Genomic DNA, 24,220 nt, shown 5'->3' on the forward strand with positions numbered 1-24,220 from the left:
AAAACATTTATTGATATTTGTTTAAAATGACTGTTATTCACTGCTTATCTTGCTGTAGTTCTATAGGTATCTTAAAGAAACTGGTTATGCCATATTGGGGTTCTCTGATATGATGCCCATAAATGGAAGACTTGGATAACATTATTTCTGTACTCAGAGGAAATTACATTTTAACAAAATACTTTATTTCACTTTCTGTTTTACACTTCTGTTGAGTTAAGATGGAGGCCACAATGTTTTTGTAATCTTTTCTTCAAGATTCAGTGGAAGCTAGAGAGGGGTGAATGTTAACCTTTCACTGCCAAGCACTCTTGGCATGGTCATTTACAAAAAGACAAGGATGAAGAAAAGTCTCATTGAAAAGCCAGGCATGTATATTAAGCCTACCTACCACTGTGCACATCTCCAAGTTCTCAACAGTTCTAAAGCCAAACAAAATATATTCCAAGACAAGTGCTCTAAAACACACAAATAAATAAACAAACACTAACAAACACACAAAGTCTGCAATAAAGCTAGCCACAACATCTGTCATGTGTGTTTTGTTAATACATGTTTCAAATAAATCAGTGTGTCAGGTCCAATTCCATTTCAATATAAAGTCACTTGTTCAGATATGGAATCAGACAGGAATTGGGATAGAATTTGACCCCCCCGAACTCACTGGGGAAAAACACGAATGAATAATACCAGAAATTCATTGATATGAAAACTACGGTCATTACCATAAGATACAATAACAGATACAGTGACAGTCAGACATATAACAACAACGAACGCAAACTTCTTCTGTTCTGTCCTGTAAGTGATCACAGTTTAAGTAAGGCAGGAGGGCGGGACAATGTTAGAAGTCCTCTTATTGGAACGCCGGCTCTGTCAATCACAAAGTCGGGAGGTGACTGTATCAGAAGTCTCTGTACTGTGATTGGAGTGTCAGCTCTGTCAATCAGAAATCACTGTCGTATTCCTCTATGACTACGTCCTCCTCCTCCAGAAGGGCTGAGGTGGTAGTGGGCTGAGGTTGGGAGGCAGGGAGGTCTCCACCTGGTCCCCCGGCCCCTGGGCCCTGGCTGCCTGGTAGAAGAGGCTCCAGGGAGGGATCCCCCTGGTCTCCTGTCTCCCCGGAGAGGGTGCCCGAGGTTTGGTCGACGGATGAAGACACGAGCCCACCCTCCTCCTCTTCCTCACTGTCCATCTCCAGCAGCCCTGGGTCTTTGTCTGTCAGAGTCTCCAGTTTCAACCTGAACAGATGCAGAGAGGAATACACATAAAAAAAAGAGGTCAGTGGCATAGAAAATATGGAAGACAACATCCCACTATGGCGCAAATATAGTAAAAGATCGCTTATAGGTGATGTACCTGCCAGGCAACTTTCTGCGGGAAAGACAACCCACATCCTGAATGAAGGCTATCTGAGCTGTATGGGAGAGACCAAGGAGGTGGGGGGGGACGTGGAAGGAGAGAGGGAGTCAGACGTCTTAGTACTGGGCTGTAACAAAAACCTACACACACACAACACACAATAGCTCTCCAGAACCGTAGGTGGAGAACCCCTCTACTGTTCTAACACAATACTCCAATTAGTTTAGCAAGCTAGACTAGCATAACATGCTACAGGTGGGTTATCTTAGTAGCATGCAAGCTAATCAAACCTGCCTGGTGGCTCGTTTCCTTAAAAGCAACCTTGATTAACACCATCAAATGGAAACTGAATTAAGAACAATGATATTCAGCATGAACTATTGTACATGTTACTGACATTGACAGTAGGGGTGTGCCAACCTGGCCGTACTTATACATTGACAGTAGGGGTGTGCCAACCTGGCCGTACTTATACATTGACAGTTGAAAGTTGGATGATACTCGTGATCGGAAAGTGTTTAAATATGCCTAAATAAATTGTCAAAATACCAGTCTGCAAGTTTATAGACCAAATAGCCTGCAGATTATGAGCAGCGTGGAGGGGTGCATGTCTGTGTTCTCAATTTGCAACGGCAGTTTGCTGTTACTAAATCATAATGCTCATTGGCAGTTCATATTTTATCGCCCCCACTAGGCTATCAAACGTCCTCACCGTTTGATTTATCATAGTACCAGGCTAACACGAGGCAGCGTCGATATAAATGATCAGACCTTAAACATGCGAGAAGTGATCGGGTGAAATTATGAAGCAAAGCGAGTTGACCATGCCTAAAATTAACACCAGCCACCTGGCAAATGTGGGTTGATTTTGGCATTGTCACATTGGTTGGCGGGTGGTCTGGGCTCCACGGTGTGAGCATTTCACTAGCATTTGTGAATTGAAATAGTCCAGTATGATCACATTCACAGTAAAAATAAATGCTGCAGTAGCGGTTTTGTTTCATAGCTGGAAAATGTTTATTGCCCAAAGAACTACGACCCCTTTATCCTATCCGACCTCCCGCTGCAACACTGCCTATCCGACCTCCCGCTGCAACACTGCCTGGCAGGGGGCTGTGCGCACGTGAACAGAAGCGCTGCTTACAGGCATACAAATTGGTCTAATTTACTTGAAACGAAAGTCTACTGAAGTGAGACGTTGTCCTTGTGTTTCTTAGCTATTTACCTTGTGTTGTTCACAAGCTGTTGTTTTTCACTGTTTGAGTTTCAACTGTTAGGGAAGAGAAGACAACGCTGCTACTTGTCAGACTCTCAATCTCACAGGCACAAACACGTCTGAGTCGCGTTACCAAGGTAACAGTCAATCCTTTAAAGGGCAGGGGAACATTTTTCTCCCATCTGTGATATTTCGGTTGAGACTAAAGTCACCAAAAAATTTAATGAAACAAGACCACATTACGTCTTACTATATTGAACGAAAAATATTAAAATATAAATCAGAAATGTTCCATACACACAAAAAGCTTATTTCTCTCAGATTTTGTGCAGAAATTTGTTTACATCCCTTTTTAGTGAGCATTTCTCCTTTGCTGCTGGACCAAAAGGTTCCTTTTTAGGCCCTGGAGTGGACCGAGAAATAAAGCGTCGCTCTAACCAATCAGAGCAGCAGGATCAACATACAGCCCCGCCCTTCTCTTTAGACAGGCAAACTAGCCATTCACAACATGGTACCACCTCACACTTGATTTAACTGGCACCTGAAAATATATATATATTTTTTATCACAGGAAAATTGCCCATATCCAATTCAATAGTGGTTTTGTTGGACTACTCAACACACCCCTAGTCGTCAGACACTAGTAGCAATAGCAACACAGGTTCAAGAGCAACATGGCTTTCAGATGCAAATCAACCACCTGCACTCTGCATTACTCATAAGTATAGTCAAAACAACGGACCCGGTCCTTCATTTGAATGTGATCTGCATGTGTTTAACCTCGTAAGGAGGAGGACTGAGCTCTTCTGTCTGCTGGTGTGGGCAGGCAAGAATAACAAGGACATTCTGTTCAGAACTTCCAGACGTCCTGAGACACCAGACCCCGTCTCAGGGACAGAGATCCTGTCCATCTCCACTCAGTTAGGTAAAGCTGCTTTAAAATGTCTCTTTGTTGTCCCTTACTTTTGTAATAATCTCCAAGGCTCTCTAAAATGTTAGAAATTGTGTGCATCTAGAGCATGGGTTGGAAACAGGTGGCCCACAGGTCCAAGTGATATTTTATGCCCCTAAAAGTGCGTCGCCGGGAATGAGTTTAAATGAGGAAATCCGTTCAAGTTTTCCCACAAATCTTTTTTTTATTTGTATATGTTATCGTGTCTCAATGTAATCAAGGTATGAAATTATTGTTATTTTCAAATACAAATCTCTTTTGGGGTTTAGTTGGTCAATTTGCGTTGTACAAATGATTTGAATTATCTTGCAGCCCCTGACCATCCGCTCCGACAGAAAAAGGCCAGGCCGTGGCTGAATCTAGTTGCCTACCCGCTGTAGGGAAATTCAGATGGCTGACTGAGGACCTTTTTAACTGAAGAATGGGTTTGTTTTCTATCATTGTGTTTTGCCCTATGTGTACTGACGTGAATATTGATGTGTTTAGATGTGAATATATACTGCTCAAAAAAATAAAGGGAACACTAAAATAACACATCCTAGATCTGAATGAATTAAATATTCTTATTAAAATACTTTTTTCTTTACATAGTTGAATGTGCTGACAACAAAATCACACAAAAATTATCAATGGAAATCAAATGTATCAACCCATGGAGGTCTGGATTTGGAGTCACACAAAATTAAAGTGGAAAACCACACTACAGGCTGATCCAACTTTGATGTAATGTCCTTAAAACAAGTCAAAATGAGGCGCAGTAGTGTGTGTGGCCTCCACGTGCCTGTATGGCCTCCCTACAACGCCTGGGCATGCTCCTGATGAGGTGGCAGATGGTCTCCTGAGGGATCTCCTCCCAGACCTGGACTAAAGCATCCGCCAACTCCTGGACAGTCTGTGGTGCAATGTGGCGTTGGTGGATGGAGCGAGACATGATGTCCCAGATGTGCTCAATTGGATTCAGGTCTGGGGAACGGGCGGGGTCAGTCCATAGCATCAATGCCTTCCTCTTGCAGGAACTGCTGACACACTCCAGCCACATGAGGTCTAGCATTGTCTTGCATTAGGAGGAACCCAGGGCCAACCGCACCAGCATATGGTCTCACAAGGGGTCTGAGGATCTCATCTCGGTACCTATGGCCTCCTCCACGTCTCCTGATGTACTGGCCTGTCTCCTGGTAGAGCCTCCATGCTCTGGACACTACGCTGACAGACACAGCAAACCTTCTTGCCACAGCTCGCATTGATGTTCCATCCTGGATGAGCTGCACTTCCTGAGCCACTTGTGTGGGTTGTAGACTCCGTCTCATGCTACCACTAGAGTGAAAGCACCGCCAGCATTCAAAAGTGACCAAAACATCAGCCAGGAAGCATAGGAACTGAGAAGTGGTCTGTGGTCACCACCTGCAGAACCACTCCTTTATTGGGGGTGTCTTGCTAATTGCCTATAATTTCCACCTGTTGTCTATTCCGTTTGCACAACAGCATGTGACATTTATTGTCAATTAGTGTTGCTTCCTAAGTGGACAGTTTGATTTCACAGAAGTGTGATTGACTTGGGAGTTACATTGTGTTGTTTAAGTGTTCCCTTTATTTTTTTGAGCAGTGTAGATGTGTGTATTGATGTGAATATTGATGTGTTTAGATGTGAATATAGGTGTGTGTATTGATGTGTACTGATGTGAATATTGATATGTGTATTGATGTGTACTGATGTGAATATTGATATGTGTATTGATGTGTATATTGATGTGTACTGATGTGAATATTGATGTGTATATTGATGTGTACTGATGTGAATATTGATATGTGTATATTGATGTGTACTGATGTGAATATTGATGTGTATATTGATGTGTACTGATGTGAATATTGATGTGTATATTGATGTGTACTGATGTGAATATTGATATGTGTATTGATGTGTACTGATGTGAATATTGATGTGTGTATTGATGTGTATATTGATGTGTACTGATGTGTATATTGATGTGAATACTGATGTGAATATTGGTGTGTATTGATGTGAATATAGATGTGTGTATTGATGTGTATATTGATGTGTACTGATGTGAATATTGATATGTGTATTGATGTGTACTGATGTGAATATTGATGTGTGTATTGATGTGTATATTGATGTGTATTGATGTGTATATTGATGTGAATACTGATGTGAATATTGGTGTGTATTGATGTGAATATAGATGTGTAGATGTGAATATTGATGTGTACTGATGTGAATATTGATGTGTACTGATGTGAATATTGATGTGTACTGATGTGAATATTGATGTGTGTATTGATGTGTACTGATGTGAATATAGATGTGTGTATTGATGTGTACTGATGTGAATATAGATGTGTGTATTGATGTGAATATTGATGTGAATATAGATGTTAATATTTTAGAAATGTATGTATACAGGGCTCATGTGGAAACTATGAAATAAAAGGTCCAACAAAGATGAGGATGTTTCTGTTATGGTAATCTATTTCTATAATGATAAGGTTGTAGGGCAATGCAGGGTCACGTGTGTGTGTCTAACCTGGATTCCTCAAGGGGTTGCTGAGCTGGGCGAGGTAAGGAAGTAGCTCTGTCTGGAGACTAACAGGCGTCAGGCAGAAACTGATGAAGAGGGACTGGGCGGCCTGGCAGTTCTCACGGTACTGAAATCACAACACACACACACACACACACACACACACACACACACAAAGTCTCCTCATGTTACTGGTATCAACCCCAATGTGTGTGTGAGTGTTTCCATCATAACCCTCTGACCTTTCACCTTATCTTGACCAGTAGCAAGTTGGGTTTGAGCTTGGGCCTGAATATGTTTGTGTGAGTGACTGTGTAAGCACGCGCGTGTGTGTACATAAGTGTTTGTGTGCGCTTGTGCGTGTTAAAGTTACCTTCTTGTTGACCAATAGCCAGTTGGGTTTGTGCAGGGGTCTGAATATGTTTGTGTGCGTGTTTAAGTTACCTTCTTGTTGACCAATAGCCAGTTGGGTTTGTGCAGGGGTCTGAATATGTTTGTGTGCGTGTTTAAGTTACCTTCTTGTTGACCAATAGCCAGTTGGGTTTGTGCAGGGGTCTGAATATGTTTGTGTGCGTGTTTAAGTTACCTTCTTGTTGACCAATAGCCAGTTGGGTTTGTGCAGGGGTCTGAAGCCTCCAGCCACGTGACCAGAGTTGGAGTGTAGAAGACCTCTGGTGGCGACAGAAGAGCCGTACTCCCCCATGGTGCTACGGGACTACACACACAATGACACTGCCTGCTAGCCAGGAAACATTTTGCAACAGTAACTCAATAAGCTGGTGATATGATACCAGTGGGGCATCATATGAAAAACTTGACTACAGTGTCCCAAATCCAAGTACTCAATGTTAGATTTAAATATTTCATAGTCTCATGGTCCTGACATTTTGACATCCGAGTGCTCGATGTTAGATTTAAATATTTCATAGTCTCATGGTCCTGACATTTTGACATCCGAGTGCTCGATGTTAGATTTAAATATTTCATAGTCTCATGGTCCTGACATTTTGACATCCGAGTGCTCGATGTTGTCATGTACATTTGGACAATGGTGTTTTTTCTATTCTAGAAATACTAGAAATATAAAGATTAGCGTAATGTTGATGAGACCAGTGTTAATGTTCTATACTGCCTGCTACATATAGTCACTCATTATTAGTCAATGTGCATTATGCATGGTTCTGGTAAAACATTGTTTTTTTATAAAAAGGCCATTTTCAGAGACTTGACAGCCAGATCAGTGATTAATTGCAACAACAAAAAAAGCTGGTTAAACTATTTTGATAAAATAATTACATTATTAGTGGGTCTTATGATTGTGGAAGGCTTATATTTAGCCTAGATATAATAATCACAGGCCCTGAATTCACTAGATTATTGCTGACGGTTTGAAATGCAGTTTCTTTGACCTTTAATATTGTACAACAAAGCAAATTTAGAGAAAATGTTATGAAACAAAAAATGTAGATATATATATCATGAAATCGGCCATGTTTGATTTTTAGGCCAATAATGCCCCGTCCTAGTGCTACTCACGCTCCACTCGGCAGTGAGGAAGTCAGCATCAGACAGGTACTCTGAGGCCCGGGCCACATCCTCCACATCAGAGAAGAACTCCAGGTAATTCTGCTGCAGGTACAGGCTGAAGAACTCTCCTGACATGTGGGAGCGTTCTACTACAGCCTGATAGGGGAGAGGGAGGTGGGGGTTACACGATGACACGTTAGGTCTGTCTATGTGTTGGTCTGTGTTGTACCTCTGGGTCCACCAGTAACCTGTCTCTGTGGTGCTCTGAGAGATGTGCAGGCAGACTGGGTCCCTGGGAACCTTCTGAACCCTCAGGGCTCTCCCCTGTCAAATCATAAACACACCAGCCAATCAAAATCCATCCACTTCAACAGAGCCGCTCCTCCCAGCAATGTAACATTGTGGAACATCACTACTATAATTGTGACGAGCAGAGCTGTTCCGATTCCTTATTCTACATGTCAGAGACGCACGTTCGTTCTCTATAATACATCTCTATCTGAATGTCTCCCAATGTTGTATCCCTGCTGAATCTAAACGCTAAGAGAAGGCTTCCTCTCCATCTCTCTATTCCACTCACACTGGACAGGTAAAAGCTATTTCCCTGATGGGCAGTACATGGTGAAAGCCTATTTCCCCCTGACGTCACTCACTCTTGCAGTAGAGGATCTTGCCGAGTGCTCTGAAGAGAAAGAGGGAGGAGTCTTTCCCCCCTATTGCCAGCTCCTTGTCCCGCCCCTCTGAGTCTTTGGCCTTCCTCTTCCCACGCGTTGCCTTGACAACGGCTCTCCCCGACGAGGTCGCTGTGGCCTTTCCCCTTTCCAACGCCGAGAACCCCTTCTTCATAGACTGGTCTGGAACATTATAACCATGGAGAACAGCTTTTACAGGTGGTTCACTGACTTTAATATATGAATCACTTCAGCAGTTCATCAGTAGACTACTGGTCTGTAACCTTTCAGTCAGCAGTTCTTCATCAGTAGACTACTGGTCGGTCATAGTCTATTACCTTTCAGTCACAAATTCAGTCTGGGTCCTGGCTAAAGAGGCTGGTTTCTCTGACAGATTACACCTAGTTCTATACTTTAAAAAAAGGTTCTTTAAAATGGAGAATTTCCATTAAATATGTGTCTTAGCCCAGGACCAGGCCATATGTGTCGAGGAAAGCAAAAACCCAAAAGCTCTAGGTGTGTCACAATGCTAAACGGTTCGGAAGCCATTGATTTTAGACCAGCAGAATTAGGAGCAGCAGGTGACTGACCACTGAACCGTTGTGTGGCATTTATGGGTGTGTGGCATTTATGGGTGTGTGGCGCCCTCACCTGTGAGACAGGAGAACTGCAGGCTGTTGATGGCACTGCGGATGTCCCCGGAGGATCCTGAACACAGCAGTTCCAAAGCAGCCTTGTCAGGAACACACATCTTTCCTCCACTCTGTGGACACACACACATCCAGAAAAGAACAGCACATACACACTCATGTACATTAGTATTTATTACATTTAACTAAGTTAAGAACAAATTCTTATTTACAATAACGGCCTACTGGGGAACAGTGGGTTAACTGCCTTGCTCAGGGGCAGAACGACAGATTTTTACTTTGTCAGCTCAGGGATTCAATCCAGCAACCTTTTGGTTACTGGCACAACACTCTAACCACTAGGCTACATACACTCCCATGCATACAAAGACCTGTTGTTTCACCTTTACTGCCTGTACAGACACAATCCGGCTCAGAACCTTCATCATACTGGTGGGAGCCACAGGGTTAAAACTGGAAACAGAAGAAGAGGGCCACTGGGTTAGAGAAAGATAACCTGTCAATCTACCTGATGTTGCTCATGTTCACTTCCTCCTGTACATGTTTAGGGAACAGTGTGTTGGGTTAGTGTACAGAGTTTACTATAAAGTACCTTATGTTGCAAACCCCCAGCTCTCCCTGTACGTGTTTAGGGAACAGTGGGCAGTGTGTTGGGTTAGTGTACAGAGTTTACTATAAAGTACCTTATGTTGCAAACCCCCAGCTCTTCCTGTATGTGTTTAGGGAACAGTGGGCAGTGTGTTGGGTTAGTGTACAGAGTTTACTATAAAGTACCTTATGTTGCAAACCCCCAGCTCTTCCTGTATGTGTTTAGGAAACAGCAGTCTGGAGCTGCTGTCTCCACTCAGACTGTCAGACACGATGAACAGCAGGGGACGCCGGCACGTCTTCACAAACCGCCTGACAGAGGAGGAACATGTACATACACACACAAATTAATACAGAACAAAACCTCAGTATTAATATCTTCTGCAGTCGCTCAAAGTCGCTCAAAACACGGGGAGCTCACCTCAGAATATCATGCAGGGACCCAGGCTGCCTGTAGAACTGGTTAGGAAAGTCCTGAGAGCGTGAGAGAGAGAAACAAACGGAGAAATTAACACCAGATACACAAATGATTTACTCAACGTCAAGAAAGAAACGTCAAAAATACGTAAAGCTTTTCTTACTACTGTAAATGTTTAAGTGCCATGTTGTCATGGCAACGACACTGTCCGTAAGTACTAAGTAGGTAGTGTACTGTACCTCCACCAGTATGAGCTTCCTGTCTGAGTCCGAGGCCCCTCCCTCTCCGCTCATCTGCAGGCGGTTGTACTTGTTGGCCCTGAGAAGGAACTCCTGGAACAGGCCTGTTTGAGAGCTGCCATAGAAACCATTGAACCTCGAGTCTGGGGAGGAACAAAGAAAACGGTAAAGTTAATGTGATTATGTGTTGGATGTACGCTGGCAATCCAACTGTTATTTGTCCAAAGACGTTTATTGCGTCTAGGTCTTGAACATACAGTACAATAAAACAAATGATCAACAAAAAAACTAAAACAGGAAAACACAAAATAGAAGTACAAGTCTGTTTGGTCCAGACCTCACCTGGGTCGAAGGTCTGTCTATAAGTGTCAGGGTCTGAGCGGTCTGCGCTGGGTCGGTACTCTGAGAGGCTGGATGGGTTGCTCCACTCCTGCACCCTGTAGCCCAGTTCCTGGGCCAGAACCTGCACTGTAGCTGACTTCCCACACCCCGACGGACCGGTCAGCAGCAGGACAGCGCCACCCTGTGGACACGAGGGCACAGTTTGAGTACTGAGAGCTTTCAGAAAAATTGTGTTTAGATTAGATATCATAGAAATGGGAAATGTTTGGGGCGGTGCAATGAAATATGCTTGTGCACAATATATATATATATATATATATATATATATATATATATCATATTTTTCATGGGGTGCTGTTGGTATAAATGAGCAGTAATGTTTTAGCTTTGATTTGGTGTATTATTCCCAATTGAAAACACAACAATTCAGAATTTGAAGTGATAAAGGTGTCTCTAAAACTGTGATGAATGCATAGTGACAAACAGTGATCTATAGCCATCTTTTGAGCTTTAAAAAGATCAGAGCCAAACCTTTGCAGTCTTGGGGTCCACGTGTACTCTCATCCAATCCTCCACCTCTTCAATCTTCTTTTTGTGGACGGCCAGTTCAGCCTACACAAGGCCAAACAGAGATAAGTGTGTGATGAATAAACCACTTCACTCCAGTGGGGTCTGGTGGTCTAGTCTTTCCCCCATGATGGTTACCTGAGAGTGGGGTTTGTGTGTGTCCACCCAGGGCTCATCCTGGTCGCTCTGTGCAGGCTCTGTGGAGGTAAAGGTCTGGAGCTTGGAGGCGTTGGGGTCTGCCCTCCTCTTACGGAGGCGTTTGCCGCTGTTGAGGTCGGTGCTGGACGGCTGGGCCTTGCCAACCCAGGTACCCCCAGAGAGGGCTACGCCTCCAATGCCTGAGGAGAGGGAGAGGTTGGCATTGCCGAGGTGTTCACCGAATGATGGCTCCACCCAACGATCCAGCTGGGGGGAGAGAGATGTTAGTGAAGTGACAGTGACTCCTTAACGTGCTAGCGATCTACTTTGACCTCGCTCACAGACCCGCACCCACACACCATGAACTCACTTTATTTGAAGCTACTTTTCCTCTCAGATAAAGTTTTGACATCATAAGATGTGGTACTTCACATTGACAAAAGGCGCCAGTTGGTCAATGCAAGGCTGAGGAAGATGGAATAGAAAACAATCATTAACTTATATCATAACGAATGCAGAAAACAGACTAGCTTAGTTAGCTAACGTAGCCACCTAGCGCTAATTCTACTAACGTTTGCTAGCGATTGAGTTTGCTACTGAGTAATAGCCATCTACGTGGCATAACTAAGTAGGAATAAGGTCGATGTCACCAGAGCTGCAATAGTAGCGAACACATCCAACGTTTCGTCTAGCTAACTCTAGTTGGCAAACAAGTTAATTAACAAAGTAACGTTAAGCTAAAGTTGCTAGTTAGTTAGTTAGCTACCGACGCAGACTTTACTTCTCACGTAACAAACCAAGCTAGATAAACGAAACAAAGTACGCATACCATTCTTGGCCATCCTCTGAAGTAATTCCAAACTTTGAAAGTCACATGTATTATAACTTAAGTCTGTAACAGAAACGCAAATGCATAACAAACGTCGAATCAAAACACCACACAGCAAGGAGCGTTTTCCCTTTAAAATCGAGGTCCTTCTTGACAACTCGACGCGCAATACTGACGTCACATCACGCACACGGGGGTCGCGTGTTCTCCAAATACACGATTCACGAAGCTTTGTTGTATTTTACTCATAAGTAACTTTGATTGAGTGGGTTACTGATTGTTACAAGTGGTCTGGTTTTGTTAACAAAAGTAACAAACAAAATAGGAGAACTTTCCGAGGTCTACGGTACCTTTGTAATTGGTCACGTGTAGAGCACGCAAGGCAAGAAAAAAAAACAGCGATGAAAATCATGAAGCGACCAAATATTCTACTGACAGGTAATGTTAAACAAGTCTCCATCCAACGAGTTAACTATATATTTAACTACCACCGTCTACCCGCCTCTACAACGATATTTAATTTGTAAGTGTATAGACCGTTCAGGGTGATTATGTGCTTGTGGCTAGCCAATGATGCACCACAAATAAGCTCGAAAGATGCTGCGTGGTCGAAATTCCTGGCGTTAGCTAGCTACTAGTAGGTGCTGTACCTAACAACCCCCTTCGCAACTTTAGCATCATTCACTTGCAAATGGTTTGCATAGATACCACATGTAGAAATAGAAAAGTATGATGTTTGGGACGTGGTTGCAGATGTACAACGGCGAAGTAGGCTAAATTTGAGGTAGCTACCCACCTAGTTAGCACGTTGTTTATGATGATTATGCCGTCCTCTGACAGGCACCCCTGGCGTAGGGAAGACCACCCTGGGGAAAGAGCTTGCCCAGAGGACAGGACTAACCTATGTCAATGTAGGCGACCTGGCACAAGAAGGTAAGAAGACACACTAGGGGTCTATTCATTAGTCTGATCCCGCTGCAAAACGTTGTGCAATGGAAACCGTTAACTCCAAACGGAAAATGTTTTGCAGTGAAAACGAGTTTTTATTAGTCAGTTAGGACCGTTCTTTGCATTTGGATCATAAAGGATTTCTTTTGCGGAAAAAAAAAAGTTTTCCAAACGTATTCTGACTAATGAATAGACCACAGATGACGAAGTGCATAAGGGTACACTAGCTACGGTCTCTTCAGAAAGTATTCACACACCTCGTCTGTTTCCAAATTTTGTTGTTACAGACTGAATTTAAAATGGATGAAATTGAGAGAAAAACATTGTCACTGGCCTACACACAACACCACATAATGTCCGTGGAATTATGTTATTTTACATTTTGACTAATTGATGAAAAGGTTACATTTCTTGAGTCAATAAATATTCAACCCCTTTGTTATGGCAAGCCTCAATAAGTTCAGGAGGAAAAATGTGCTTAACACGTCACGTAATAAGTTGCATGGATGCACTCTGTGTGCAATAAGTGTTTAACATGATTGTTGAAATAACTCTCTGTACCCCAACACATACAATTATCTGTAAGGTCCCTCAGTCGAGCAGTGAATTTCACACACAGATTCTACCACAAAGACGAGAGAGGTTTTTACCAATGCCTCACAAAGAAGGGCACCTATTGGTAGATGGGTGAACATTTTTAATAAGCAGACATTGAAATATCCCTTTGAGCATGGTGAAATTATTAAAGATACAGGCGTCCTTCTTAACTCAGTTGCTGGAGAGGAAGGGAACCGCTCAGGGATTTCACCATGAGGCCAATGGTGACTTTAAAACATTTACAGAGTTTAATGGCTGTGATTTAAAAATAAGAAAAACTGAGAATGGATCAACAACATTGTAGTTACTCCATAATAATAACCTCATTGACAGAGTGAAAATGAAGCCTGTACTGAATAATTTAGCATTAACACTGGAGTGATAGATGTGCAGATGATGATGTGAAAGTAGAGATACTGGGGTGTAAAAGAGGATAAGTAACAATGTGGGGATAAGATAGTTGGGTGTGCTATTTACAGATTGGCTGTGTATAGGTACAGTGATTGGTAAGCTGCTCTGACAGCTGATGCTTAAATTTAGAGAGGGAGATATAAGACTCCAGCTTCAGTTATTTTTTATTTTTTTTGCCATTCATTCCAGTCATTGGCAGCAGAGAACTGGAAGGAAAGGTGGCCAAAGTGAGTGTTGGCTTTGGGGATGACCAGTGAAATATACCTGCTGGAGCGTGTGCTATGGGTGGGTGTTGCTATGGTGACCAGTGAGCTGAGATACGGCGGGGCTTTACCTAGCATAAACTTATAGATGAGCATAGTGGTGGCAGCGTCATGTTATGGATATGCTTCTAATCGGACTGGGGAGTTTTTCAAGCTAAAAAAGAAACCGAATGAAGCTAAGCACAGACAAAATCCGAGAGGAAAACCTGTTACGTCAGCTTTCCACCAGACGGGGAGATTCATTCACCTTTCATCAAGACAATAACCTAAAACACAAGGCCAAATCTAACACAGCTCAAATAAGCAAAGAGAAATGACAGTCCATCATTACTTTATGACATGAAGGTCAGTCAATCTGAAAAATTTCAAGAACTTTGAAAGATTCTTCAAGTACAGTCGCAAAAACCATCAAGCGCCATGATGAAACTGGCTCTCATGAGGACCGCCACAGGAAAGGAAGACCCAGAGTTACCTCTGCTGCAGAGGATAAGTTATTTAAAGTTAACTGCACCTCAGATTTCAGCCCAAATAAGTGCTTCAGAGTTCAAGTAACAGACACATCTCAACATCAACTGTTCAGAGGAGACTGCGTGAATCAGGCTTTCATGGTCGAATTGCTGCAAAGAAACCACCACTAAAGGACACCAATAAGAAAAAGATGCTTGGGCCAAGTAACACGAGCAATGGACATCAGACTGGTGGAAATCTGTCCTTTGGTCTGATGAGTTTTTGGTTCCAACTGCTGTGTCTTTGCGAGATGCAGAGTCTGTGATTTATTTAGAATTCAAAGCACACTTAACTCGCATGGCTACCGCAGCATTCTGCAGCGATACGCCATCCTATCTGGTTTGGGCTTAGTGGGACTATCATTTGTTTTTCAACAGGACAATGACCCAAAACACACCTCCGGGTTGTGTAAAGGCAATTTGACCAAGAAGGAAAGTGATGGAGGGCTGCATCAGATGACTTTGCCTTCACAGTCGTACAACCTCAACCCAATTGAGATGGTTTGGGATGAGTTGGACCGCAGAGTGAAGGAAAAGGAGACAAGTGCTCAGCATATGTGGGAACTCCTACAAGGCTGTTGGAAAAACATTCCTCATGAAGCTGGATGAGCGAATGCCAAGAGTGTACAAAGCTGTCATCAAGGCAAAGGGTTTCTACTTTGAAGAATATAAAATATATTTAATTTAACACTTTTTTTGGTTACATGATTCCATGTGTGTTATTTCATAGTTTTGATGTTTTCACTATTATTCTAGTGTTAAAAAAAAAAAAAAAAAACTTGAGTAGGTGTGTCCAAACTTTTGACTGGTACTGTAAAATCTACTTGAAAGTCTATGGCAAGACCTGCAAATGGTTGTCTAGCAATGGTCAGCAACTAATTTGATAGCGCTTGAATAATTTAGCTAATAATCATGGACAAATGTTGCACAATCCAGGTGTAAAAAGCTCTTAGAGACTCAAAGATTCACAGCTTTAAATCACTGCCAAAGGTTTGACTTGGGTGTGAGTACTTATGTAAATTAGATATTTCCTATATTTCTCTTCAATACATTTGCTAAAATTTCTAAAAACATGTTTTTACTTTTTAGTGAGGAAACCCCCCCCCCCAGATTTAATCAATTTTGAATTCAGGCTGTAATACAAATGTGTATGTCAAGGGTATGAATACTTTCTGAAACCACTCTGTATCTACCATAACACTACCCCATCACGACTCATTGTGTTGTCACATGACGGGAGTATAAATAGGCCTATCTAATTAGACGTTTCGGAGAGCATGCTGATGACGTTGTTTGTCTCGGTCTCTTCTAGGGCAGCTGTTTGATGGATTTGATGAAGAGTACCAGTGCCCAGTGTTAGATGAGGACCGGGTGAGTCTTCTCTCATCTAAAACAGTGTATTTTTAGGTACTGCAGTTACCCCGCCACAGGACTTGTGTGTTTTTGTTTCCCCTCGCGTTTTTTTTAAGGCTGACTGTTTTACTACCTTGTTCCAGGTGGTGGATGAGCTGGAGGATAAGATGGGCGACGGAGGGGTGATAGTGGACTACCACGGCTGTGACTTCTTCCCAGAGCGTTGGTTCCAGATTGTTTTCGTGCTCCGCACAGACAACACCAACCTCTACAGTCGGCTGGAGGGCAGGTGGGGTTTCCTCCTGGCAAATTGAAAAAAAGGTTTTAAACAGTGTATTTGCTAGACGTCGCGAACACTGACTACATTATCACTACCGTGCTGTTTTCCGGGCTACAGGCACTATGACCCTGTGTGCACCTCCTTCTTACTTTTTTTTCTCTTCTTCTTTCATACTGTCAACCTACAACCTAAATCTTTTTACGCTGGCTCAGCGGTTTTATTTGCTCATTGTGCTTTCAACAAGGTTCCAGCTACTATGGTTGGCGCATTAACAGGCCAGTGGATCACAACCCAGTATGGCTCGGGCTCAGTAGTCTAAAAAGGGTATCTCTCTCTCTCCTACTACTGGCTGACATGCTCCTCCCTTTCCTTCTCCTTCATGGGGGGGCTACATAGGGAAGTGTTTTGTACAATCTCTTATTTCTCTCTGTGTACCCCCTATAGAAGAAATGCAAAACACAGAGAGAGAGAGAGACTGTACAGAACACTTTCCTCTTCCCTGGTAAGGCCCTATAGGGGATTCAGAAAGCTCTAACACGTGTATTTTTCTCTCTCTCTCTCCACAGGGGCTACACGGGGAAGAAATTGCAGGACAATGTCCAGTGTGAGATCTTCCAGACCATCTACGAGGAGGCCATGGAGGCCTACAAGGAGGAGATTGTCCACCAGTTGCCCAGCAACGAGCCTGAGGACCTGGAGCGCAACCTGGAGCAGGTAGTCCAGTGGATAGAGCAGTGGGTGAAGGACAACAACTAGCATGGACACAAACCCTAGAAACCAAAACAGTGCATGGCTGGAATCTTCTTCATACTAGAAAAAAAACATACCAATGGACTCTTTATGTTTATTGGAGAAAAAAAAAAAATCTATATGCCTTTAACTTCTAGCAATCACACACATACTAGGATAGTACTGAGGCTTTAAGTCCTGGTCCTGGTTTTGGTTCGAGCACAACATGTATCACACCTGATTCTGAATTGATCAACCAATCATTGAGTTGTTGAAATGGGTGTGATAGTCTTGGACTGGAACAAAAATATGCCCCAGGTCTGAAAACAAAATTCATCTAGCATAGTTGACAACATTGATGACATAAAATTGGTGAACGATACACTCTCTATTGTTTACAGTCTAAGACATGGACAAGCGTGGTTACCTCACTGAGTAGAGGCCCAGTGTAATGATAATAAATATCTACGTCTCAAATGGTAGCCTGTTCGCTATATAGTGCACTAATTTTGATCAGGGCCTAGGTAGTGCACTATATGTGGTAGCTGGTGTCAGTTGAGATGCACCCGTTGGCTGTGTTTATTCCCTGCTTGGACTGTATGGTTAACCACCCCTTCATTTAGGATGAAAGCTAGGGCAGTAATAAGCATGTTTGGATACTGACTTGTGTTGCAAGAGCTGTTCATGGACAAGCTAGATGTCATGAAACACCGTGTCATCACAAGATTTGGGCAGTATTCAAGGCCAAATGCATGCGTCACTATATCTACTCTCCTAAGGGAAATGTTTTGTCATTTTAGAGTCTTAAGGATGGGCAAAATTGAATGTGTATTAGTTAGTTAGATGCATGCTGCATTTTCTTGTGGCATAGATTGATTTAAAACCGATTACAATTTATTTTGCATTTATTGCATTGCAATGGTTTATCTACATAACAAAAAAACATGCCTTTTGGTTAAATGTGTTTTTTGTTTAACATTTATTTTTTATTTTTTTTATTGTATTATCTTTTAAATTCATAATTTCTTGTGGACATTGGTAGCCATAAACCTAGTCATGTCATTCAGATTTCAACAACTCAGGCCATAATGCAGGAATTGTGTTTTTGCCAGAAGTTTTTATTTTTATTTTGTTTTTCATTTTAGGTTTCATATTTCCATTTTATTTAAGAAAAGATGCATTGAAACATTTAATTTTGTCCTCATACCGCTAGTATTTCCATGAAATACTCACAGGTTTTATCAGTAGACAGTGGTCGTTTTTGTATGGCTAAAGCTTTATACTGTACAAGGAAGGAATGATGGTGGAACAACATAATAAAGAATACAAATGCATTTACGATGAACTGGTGATTTTATTGGATCTGTAAGCTAAAGGCCAGGGGTGTCTATAAAGGCCAGGGGTGTCTCTAAAGGCCAGGGGTGTCTATAAAGGCCAGGGGTGTCTATAAAGGCCAGGGGTGTCTATAAAGGCCAGGGGTGTCTATAAAGGCCAGGGGTGTCTATAAAGGCCAGGGGTGTCTCTAAAGGCCAGGGGTGTCTCTAAAGGCCAGGGGTGTCTATAAAGGCCAGGGGTGTCTATATAAAGGCCAGGGGTGTCTATATAAAGGCCAGGGGTGTCTCTAAAGGCCAGGGGTGTCTCTAAAGGCCAGGGGTGTCAAACTCATTTTGCGCTGGAAGCTGCAGTCGGTCTCGGACAAGGTCCGGATTGGTTATATTTCCTCCCAATCAAAACGTTTTGGTTCCCTGACTGTCAGCTTTCATTTATGTGATTATTAGCGAGCTGATGAATGTTGGTCCATTTATAATTTATACCCAGGGATAATCTCAATTGCATACTCCTCACCACCTCTTCTCGACTCCTCATAATCCATTGGAGGAGAAGGTCAGAGGGACCCCCTGGCATATGTTTCACACCCCTGCTACAGGCTATAAGCTAAACTGAGTTTTTATTTCTCTTGATGTGTTGCATTAACTGAAATAGCCAGCTGGAGGAGCAAGTCTAGTCTGCAAAAAAACCGAGTAACATGCAAATTAGAGTAACGGCAGAAAAAGTAGCAATTAGTAGTCAAAAGGGCCAAGGGGGGTTTCAGATCATATCACTGGTTTCGATCCCCGTTTTAAGAGCGCGCCAGTTACACCCACCGCACCAGGGGTGCGTTCAGTTCGATTGAACATCTGCTACGTTGCGTAAGGGCTTTTTACTGAACGGCACGTTTCCCCAAACCGCAACCAAACCCCTCCCCGTTTTTAAACTAATCGCTTAGAAACGAGCCGTTTCCGTTGAATTGAACGTTGCATTACGTTTTTTCAGCCCAGTTAAGTCTGAGTTGTATGCATTGCGTCTTTGCAACAGGTCGTTTATCGTTTAAGAAGCAAACGAAACGGTGAGCGACCTACCTAAATTTGTCCAATAGAAACTCGTTTTCGTTGCAAAATGTTTTCCGTTTGGAGTAGGCCTTAAACAGTTTCGCAACAGACGAACGTTTTGCAAAAGAATTGTCGTAATGAATACACCCCTGGTTCGACCGGACAGCCCAGGTGTTGTTCTTGTCAGACGGCTATGTCACGCACAGGGACTGGTTGGTCACATGGTCCAGCTCCTACGTTCTGCGGAAATTAATTAGCGGAAGAAACAGGTGAATGTATTATCGGCAGGTAAGCGAAATTCAAATACATTTCATAATAAAACGTCAACTGAGTTGTCACATTTAGGAATATATATTACAGATGTTTTAATATATGTGCTTATCAGTTTTATGTAGGTTATATGTGATGATGCAAGTAGCAATTTCCTGGGGATGGTAAACTGTCTGGACAGCAACCTGGTAATGTTACAAATCAGGTTAATATTAATAAAAACATAGATAATGCCGTGAAAGATCAGTAGTTCTGTACTCAGAGGTTAGGCCAATAATAATAATAAGTGTTTAACATTGTAGAATGTTCCCGAAGCTCCTATTCGCCATGTGGTGGACTGCATGCCAAAATGAAATTGTGGACACGAGTTTTAGTTCAGATTTGATGTAGCCTTGTCATGTGGTTTAGATTTTATTTTTTTATGTCGACAAAGACGCACACCTAACTTCCAAGTTGTAATGGAGTTGTAAAACCGGCTGCTACAGTCTCTCTTAAAATTGCCATGTTAGGTCAGAACAAATAAGGTCATCAGATTGAGCCTTTTTGCAAACCTAGAGTATAGTTATTAAAGTATGTAGGATATACTGTAGATATTCAGTACACAACCTTGCTCCCGCTTTACCCCAACCTACATGTACAAATTACCTCGACTAATTAGTACCCCTGCACATTGACTCGGTACCGGTACCCCCTGTATATAGCCTCGTTATGTTGTTACTTGTTTTTCTTATTTACTTTAGTGTATTTAGCAAATATTTTCTTAACTGTATTTTTTTTAAACGGCATTGTTGGTTAAGGGCTAAGGGCTTGTAAGAAAGCATTTCACGGTAAGGTCCACACCTGTTATATTCCCGAGCACGTGACAAGTAAGATATTTGATTTGATGCATGTAGGTCATTGAGGGAGTTGTATTACGCGGGCCCGGGATGAACTGGGCAATGGCCAGTCACGTTATTGGGCAAAATCGGGGAGGGAGGAGCGCCCTCTCAAATCAAACGGCCATGTTGTCAACAAGGCAGCATGGCGCATCATCCAGAAACATGCATACCTTTTCCATAAAATACTTTTTTAGAAATTTTAAACTAGTTGTCAATTGCGTTTTTATCAAAAGCAATCACATCTGAATGTGAAAAACACGTAATCCTACTGATCACTCTCCACATACTTAATTATGACACGTTTGTTTTCATCCGATTTCGCCATCAACGAGAGAGAGCAGGCACTTGGCTCACGTCGGGAGGCAGCCTGGCGTCACTTTTCTCCTGGTTCAAACTTCTTCCACCGGGGTAACCCGGGCTAGATAAACAAACTCCCTCAGGTGTAACTGACTGTAGCCTGTTTGTCCTCATTCCAGGTGACACAGCCAGAGAGGAAATCAGAGCCATATAAACATATTCATACTGAACAGAAAGGCCATGTGAGTCTGGCCCGGTGACTGTGTAAAAGAGGTATTATTCCAACTATTTTCCATATTTTTTTGGCGATGTTACTATTGATGCAAGATACAACAATGCCAAAATTGTGAAGAGATGTTGATATTGTGGTCCTTTGGTGATGGGAGTTTTACTTGAGTTACTTGACATGCTATAGAAAACTATAAACTTGTCCTGCATTTTATAACCACAGCCTCTCTTCTCTCTGTGTCTGTACGATTGCAGAGACCAGTGCGTCCCCATGTCTGCTAGAGGAGGTTCCTCTGGCCGTTTCAACATTGTCCAGGATGCAGAACCTCACTACGACCAGGTCCCAGTGGGCTCCTTATGGAGGGACCAGGACCTCCCTCCTCCTCCCCGCTCCCTTGGGGGTTTCAGGGGGGCAGACCTGGCTGTGAGCTCCGACCCCCTGCCCCCCCCTCCCCTCCCAGACCAGCCCGCTGTGGGCCCTGACTTCTACCCCCCTAGCGACGGTGCCTCGGAGCGCCTTGACAACGACAGTGCGGCCATGGACATCAAACCCGTCCGCCGCTTCATTCCTGACTCCTTCAAGAACTTATTCCGCGGCAACAGTGTCCGTGGTAGCAGCAACAAGCCCTTCTCCTTACCCCCCTCCCCGCCGCTGACGGAAAAAGACGACCTCAAACCAGGAACCACTAGAGGTGTCCCCTGCTCCCCTCCCCCCTCTCCCTCCCTCCCTGGCTCCTACCTGGATCCGTACGGAGGCTCTGGCGGCAGCTACAACTCCAGAAAAGAACGTGACGCCATGTTGCTAGGAACCGATGCATTCGAGTCTGTCTCAGGCGTCACATTCCGCTCAGCCAAGACCTACAGCGAGCGGGTGGAGGATTACCACCAGCGCTACGCCTATATGAAGTCCTGGGCGGGGTTACTGCGCATCCTGGGCTGCGTCGAGCTCCTTTTGGGCGCTGTCGTCTTTGCCTGCGCGTGTGCTTATGTGCACAAGGACAACGAGTGGTTCAATATGTTCGGCTACTCCCAGCCACAGTTGTTTGGGGGGTTAGGGGGCGGCGCAGCAGCGTACGGAGGCAGTGGATCGTTCAGCTACGACGGACCCAAAACCCCCTTCATCTTGGTAGTGGCTGGCCTGGCCTGGATAGTAACGGTCATTATGCTAGTCCTGGGGATGACCATGTACTACCGTACCATTCTCCTAGACTCGTCTTGGTGGCCGTTGACTGAGTGTGTAATTAACCTGGCCCTTGGGTTTCTCTACATGGTAGCAGCGGTCATGTACGTCAGGGACACAACCAGAGGAGGCCTCTGTTACATCCCTGTCTTCAACAACGGAGTCAACGGAGCCTTCTGTCGCACAGAGGCCGGCCAGACCGCCGCCATTATTTTTCTGTTCGTCAACATGATGATATATTTTGTGGGCGCCGGTGTGTGTCTGAAGCTGTGGCGGCACGAGGCGGCGAGGCTGAGGAGGGAGGGGTTAGCGCAGGAGGTGAGGCTGAGGAGGGAGGGGTTAGCGCAGGAGGTGAGGGCGGGATTAGACGACACACACACAGTTGTCCTTCTGGGCTGCAATTTTTTGTGTTCCATGACAAATCCTTTGCCTCATCCTTTCCCATTGGTCTTCTTTCTTCTCAGATGAAAACCATTGGATCTTCCCTGCCAATATCTGCTGTAAGTCTCTTAGTACACTAGTAGAAAACTTTAATTCATATTTATTCATTTAATTTGTAAAGCTCTTCTTTTTTTTCACAACCAAGGCGCAAATGTCACATTCTTCATTCCATTACGCTGAGTATACATACTGACAACCATGTTAAATTCCAGTTAATTCAGGAAGCACACTGACACACTGACTTTCCTCTTGAACATTTGGAATTGGAATTTGGTTTACTTTCTGAATTGACATGAATTAAAATGGAATTGACCTCAACCCTGCTGACAACTCAGTAATCATACCGCCGATCCCCATCCTTCCCCAGCTGGGCGGTTCCAGGACCTCAGGGCAGACCCCTCTCCCCACCCTCCAGACTATCCCGGAGGTGTTGGACGGCCATGTTGCCTCTCCAGCCGCCCCTCTGATGATGGAACCAGAGATCCTCCGAGGACACATCCCCTCAGGACACATCCCCAAACCTGTAATCATCGCAGACTACGTGGCGTGAGTACTGACCACCCATCTAACTTTAGTTGACCTGTTCTCTGACAGATAGTTTGTATTGGTGTGTATCTTGGTGCTCCTGCCTTTGTTCGTTGTCATTTGAATCACTGCCTCCTTATTATGTACTTTGTATTTGCTTAATTTTTTTGTGAAGAAAAAGAGACTGGTCTCAATGGAAATTCCCTGCATATATATATATACACTGCTCAAAAAAATTAAGGGAACACTAAAATAACACATCCTAGATCTGAATGAATGAAATATTCTTATTAAATAGTGCTGACAACAAAAATCACGCAAAAATTATCAATGGAAATCAAATTTATCAACCCATGGAGGTCTGGATTTGGAGTCACACTCAAAATTAAAGTGGAAAACCACACTACAGGCTGATCCAACTTTGATGTGATGTCCTTACAACAAGTAAAAATGAGGCTCAGTAGTGTGTGTGGCCTCCACGTGCCTGTATGACCTCCCTACAACGCCTGGGCATGCTCCTGATGAGGTGGCGGATGGTCTCCTGAGGGATCTCCTCCCAGACCTGGACTACAGCATTCGCCAACTCCTAGACAGTCTGTGGTGCAACGTGGCGTTGGTGGATGGAGCGAGACATGATGTCCCAGATGTGCTCAATTGGATTCAGGTCTGGGGAACGGGCGGGCCAGTCCATAGCATCAATGCCTTCCTCTTGCAGGAACTGCTGACACACTCCAGCCTCATGAGGTCTAGCATAGTCTTGCATTAGGAGGAACCCAGGGCCAACCGCACCAGCATATGGTCTCACAAGGGGTCTGAGGATCTCATCTCGGTACCTAATGGCAGTCAGGCTACCTCTGGCGAGCACAAACCGGTCATGCTGGAGGATTTTGCAGGCAGCAGACCATT

General features: G+C 43.6%; 3 protein-coding genes across 4 annotated transcripts in view; 2 read left to right on the plus strand and 1 right to left on the minus strand.

Annotated features, from left to right (window-relative positions):
* Positions 1 to 163: 163 nt before the first annotated feature.
* Positions 164 to 12,211, minus strand: rad17 (RAD17 checkpoint clamp loader component). The gene is made up of 17 exons (XM_029651582.2): positions 12,040 to 12,211; positions 11,581 to 11,675; positions 11,211 to 11,477; positions 11,037 to 11,117; positions 10,506 to 10,686; positions 10,164 to 10,306; positions 9,928 to 9,980; positions 9,693 to 9,818; positions 9,302 to 9,371; positions 8,920 to 9,031; positions 8,251 to 8,451; positions 7,827 to 7,921; positions 7,607 to 7,753; positions 6,657 to 6,785; positions 6,077 to 6,197; positions 1,360 to 1,417; positions 164 to 1,241 (listed from the first exon to the last, which is right to left on the minus strand). Exons 2-17 carry the CDS (start codon positions 11,623 to 11,625, stop codon positions 947 to 949), a joined length of 2,124 nt encoding a protein of 707 aa, XP_029507442.1. The 5' UTR covers positions 11,626 to 11,675; positions 12,040 to 12,211; the 3' UTR covers positions 164 to 946.
* Positions 12,212 to 12,240: 29 nt separating this feature from the next.
* ak6 (adenylate kinase 6) lies at positions 12,241 to 18,460 on the plus strand. 2 transcript variants are annotated; one of them, XM_029651584.2, is made up of 5 exons: positions 12,241 to 12,477; positions 12,880 to 12,972; positions 16,077 to 16,135; positions 16,261 to 16,406; positions 16,964 to 18,460. In XM_029651584.2, the coding sequence occupies exons 1-5, from the start codon at positions 12,441 to 12,443 to the stop codon at positions 17,151 to 17,153; spliced, it is 525 nt and encodes a 174-aa protein (XP_029507444.1). In that variant the 5' UTR covers positions 12,241 to 12,440; the 3' UTR covers positions 17,154 to 18,460. The 2 variants fall into 2 exon arrangements, with proteins under 2 accessions (XP_029507444.1, XP_029507443.1); XM_029651583.2 differs by lacking the exon at positions 12,241 to 12,477 and adding an exon at positions 12,480 to 12,562.
* Positions 18,461 to 19,419: 959 nt separating this feature from the next.
* Positions 19,420 to 24,220, plus strand: part of marveld2b (MARVEL domain containing 2b) — a 30,369-nt gene continuing 25,568 nt past the window's right edge. The window contains exons 1-5 of the mRNA XM_065027016.1: positions 19,420 to 19,783; positions 21,120 to 21,213; positions 21,424 to 22,699; positions 22,813 to 22,848; positions 23,157 to 23,335. Of these exons, the coding sequence (XP_064883088.1) occupies positions 21,440 to 22,699; positions 22,813 to 22,848; positions 23,157 to 23,335 (1,475 nt within the window). The 5' untranslated portion in view covers positions 19,420 to 19,783; positions 21,120 to 21,213; positions 21,424 to 21,439. The remainder of the gene's footprint in view (positions 19,784 to 21,119; positions 21,214 to 21,423; positions 22,700 to 22,812; positions 22,849 to 23,156; positions 23,336 to 24,220) is intronic.

The sequence above is a fragment of the Oncorhynchus nerka genome, linkage group LG13 (genome assembly GCF_034236695.1).
Source record: "Oncorhynchus nerka isolate Pitt River linkage group LG13, Oner_Uvic_2.0, whole genome shotgun sequence".
Classification (NCBI taxonomy): Eukaryota; Metazoa; Chordata; class Actinopteri; order Salmoniformes; family Salmonidae; genus Oncorhynchus; species Oncorhynchus nerka.

Coding starts and splice junctions, on each gene's coding strand:
- ak6 (XM_029651583.2), top strand. CDS start 12,481: ATGTTAAACAAGTCTCCATCCAACGAGTTAACTATATATTTAACTACC. Junction 12,563..12,879: donor TCTACAACGATATTTAATTT/GTAAGTGTATAG, acceptor GTCCTCTGACAG/GCACCCCTGGCGTAGGGAAG. Junction 16,136..16,260: donor CAGTGTTAGATGAGGACCGG/GTGAGTCTTCTC, acceptor ACCTTGTTCCAG/GTGGTGGATGAGCTGGAGGA.
- rad17 (XM_029651582.2), bottom strand. CDS start 11,625: ATGATGTCAAAACTTTATCTGAGAGGAAAAGTAGCTTCAAATAAA. Junction 9,372..9,692: donor CTGGGGGTTTGCAACATAAG/GTACTTTATAGT, acceptor TTCTGTTTCCAG/TTTTAACCCTGTGGCTCCCA. Junction 7,922..8,250: donor CAAGATCCTCTACTGCAAGA/GTGAGTGACGTC, acceptor ATGATTTGACAG/GGGAGAGCCCTGAGGGTTCA.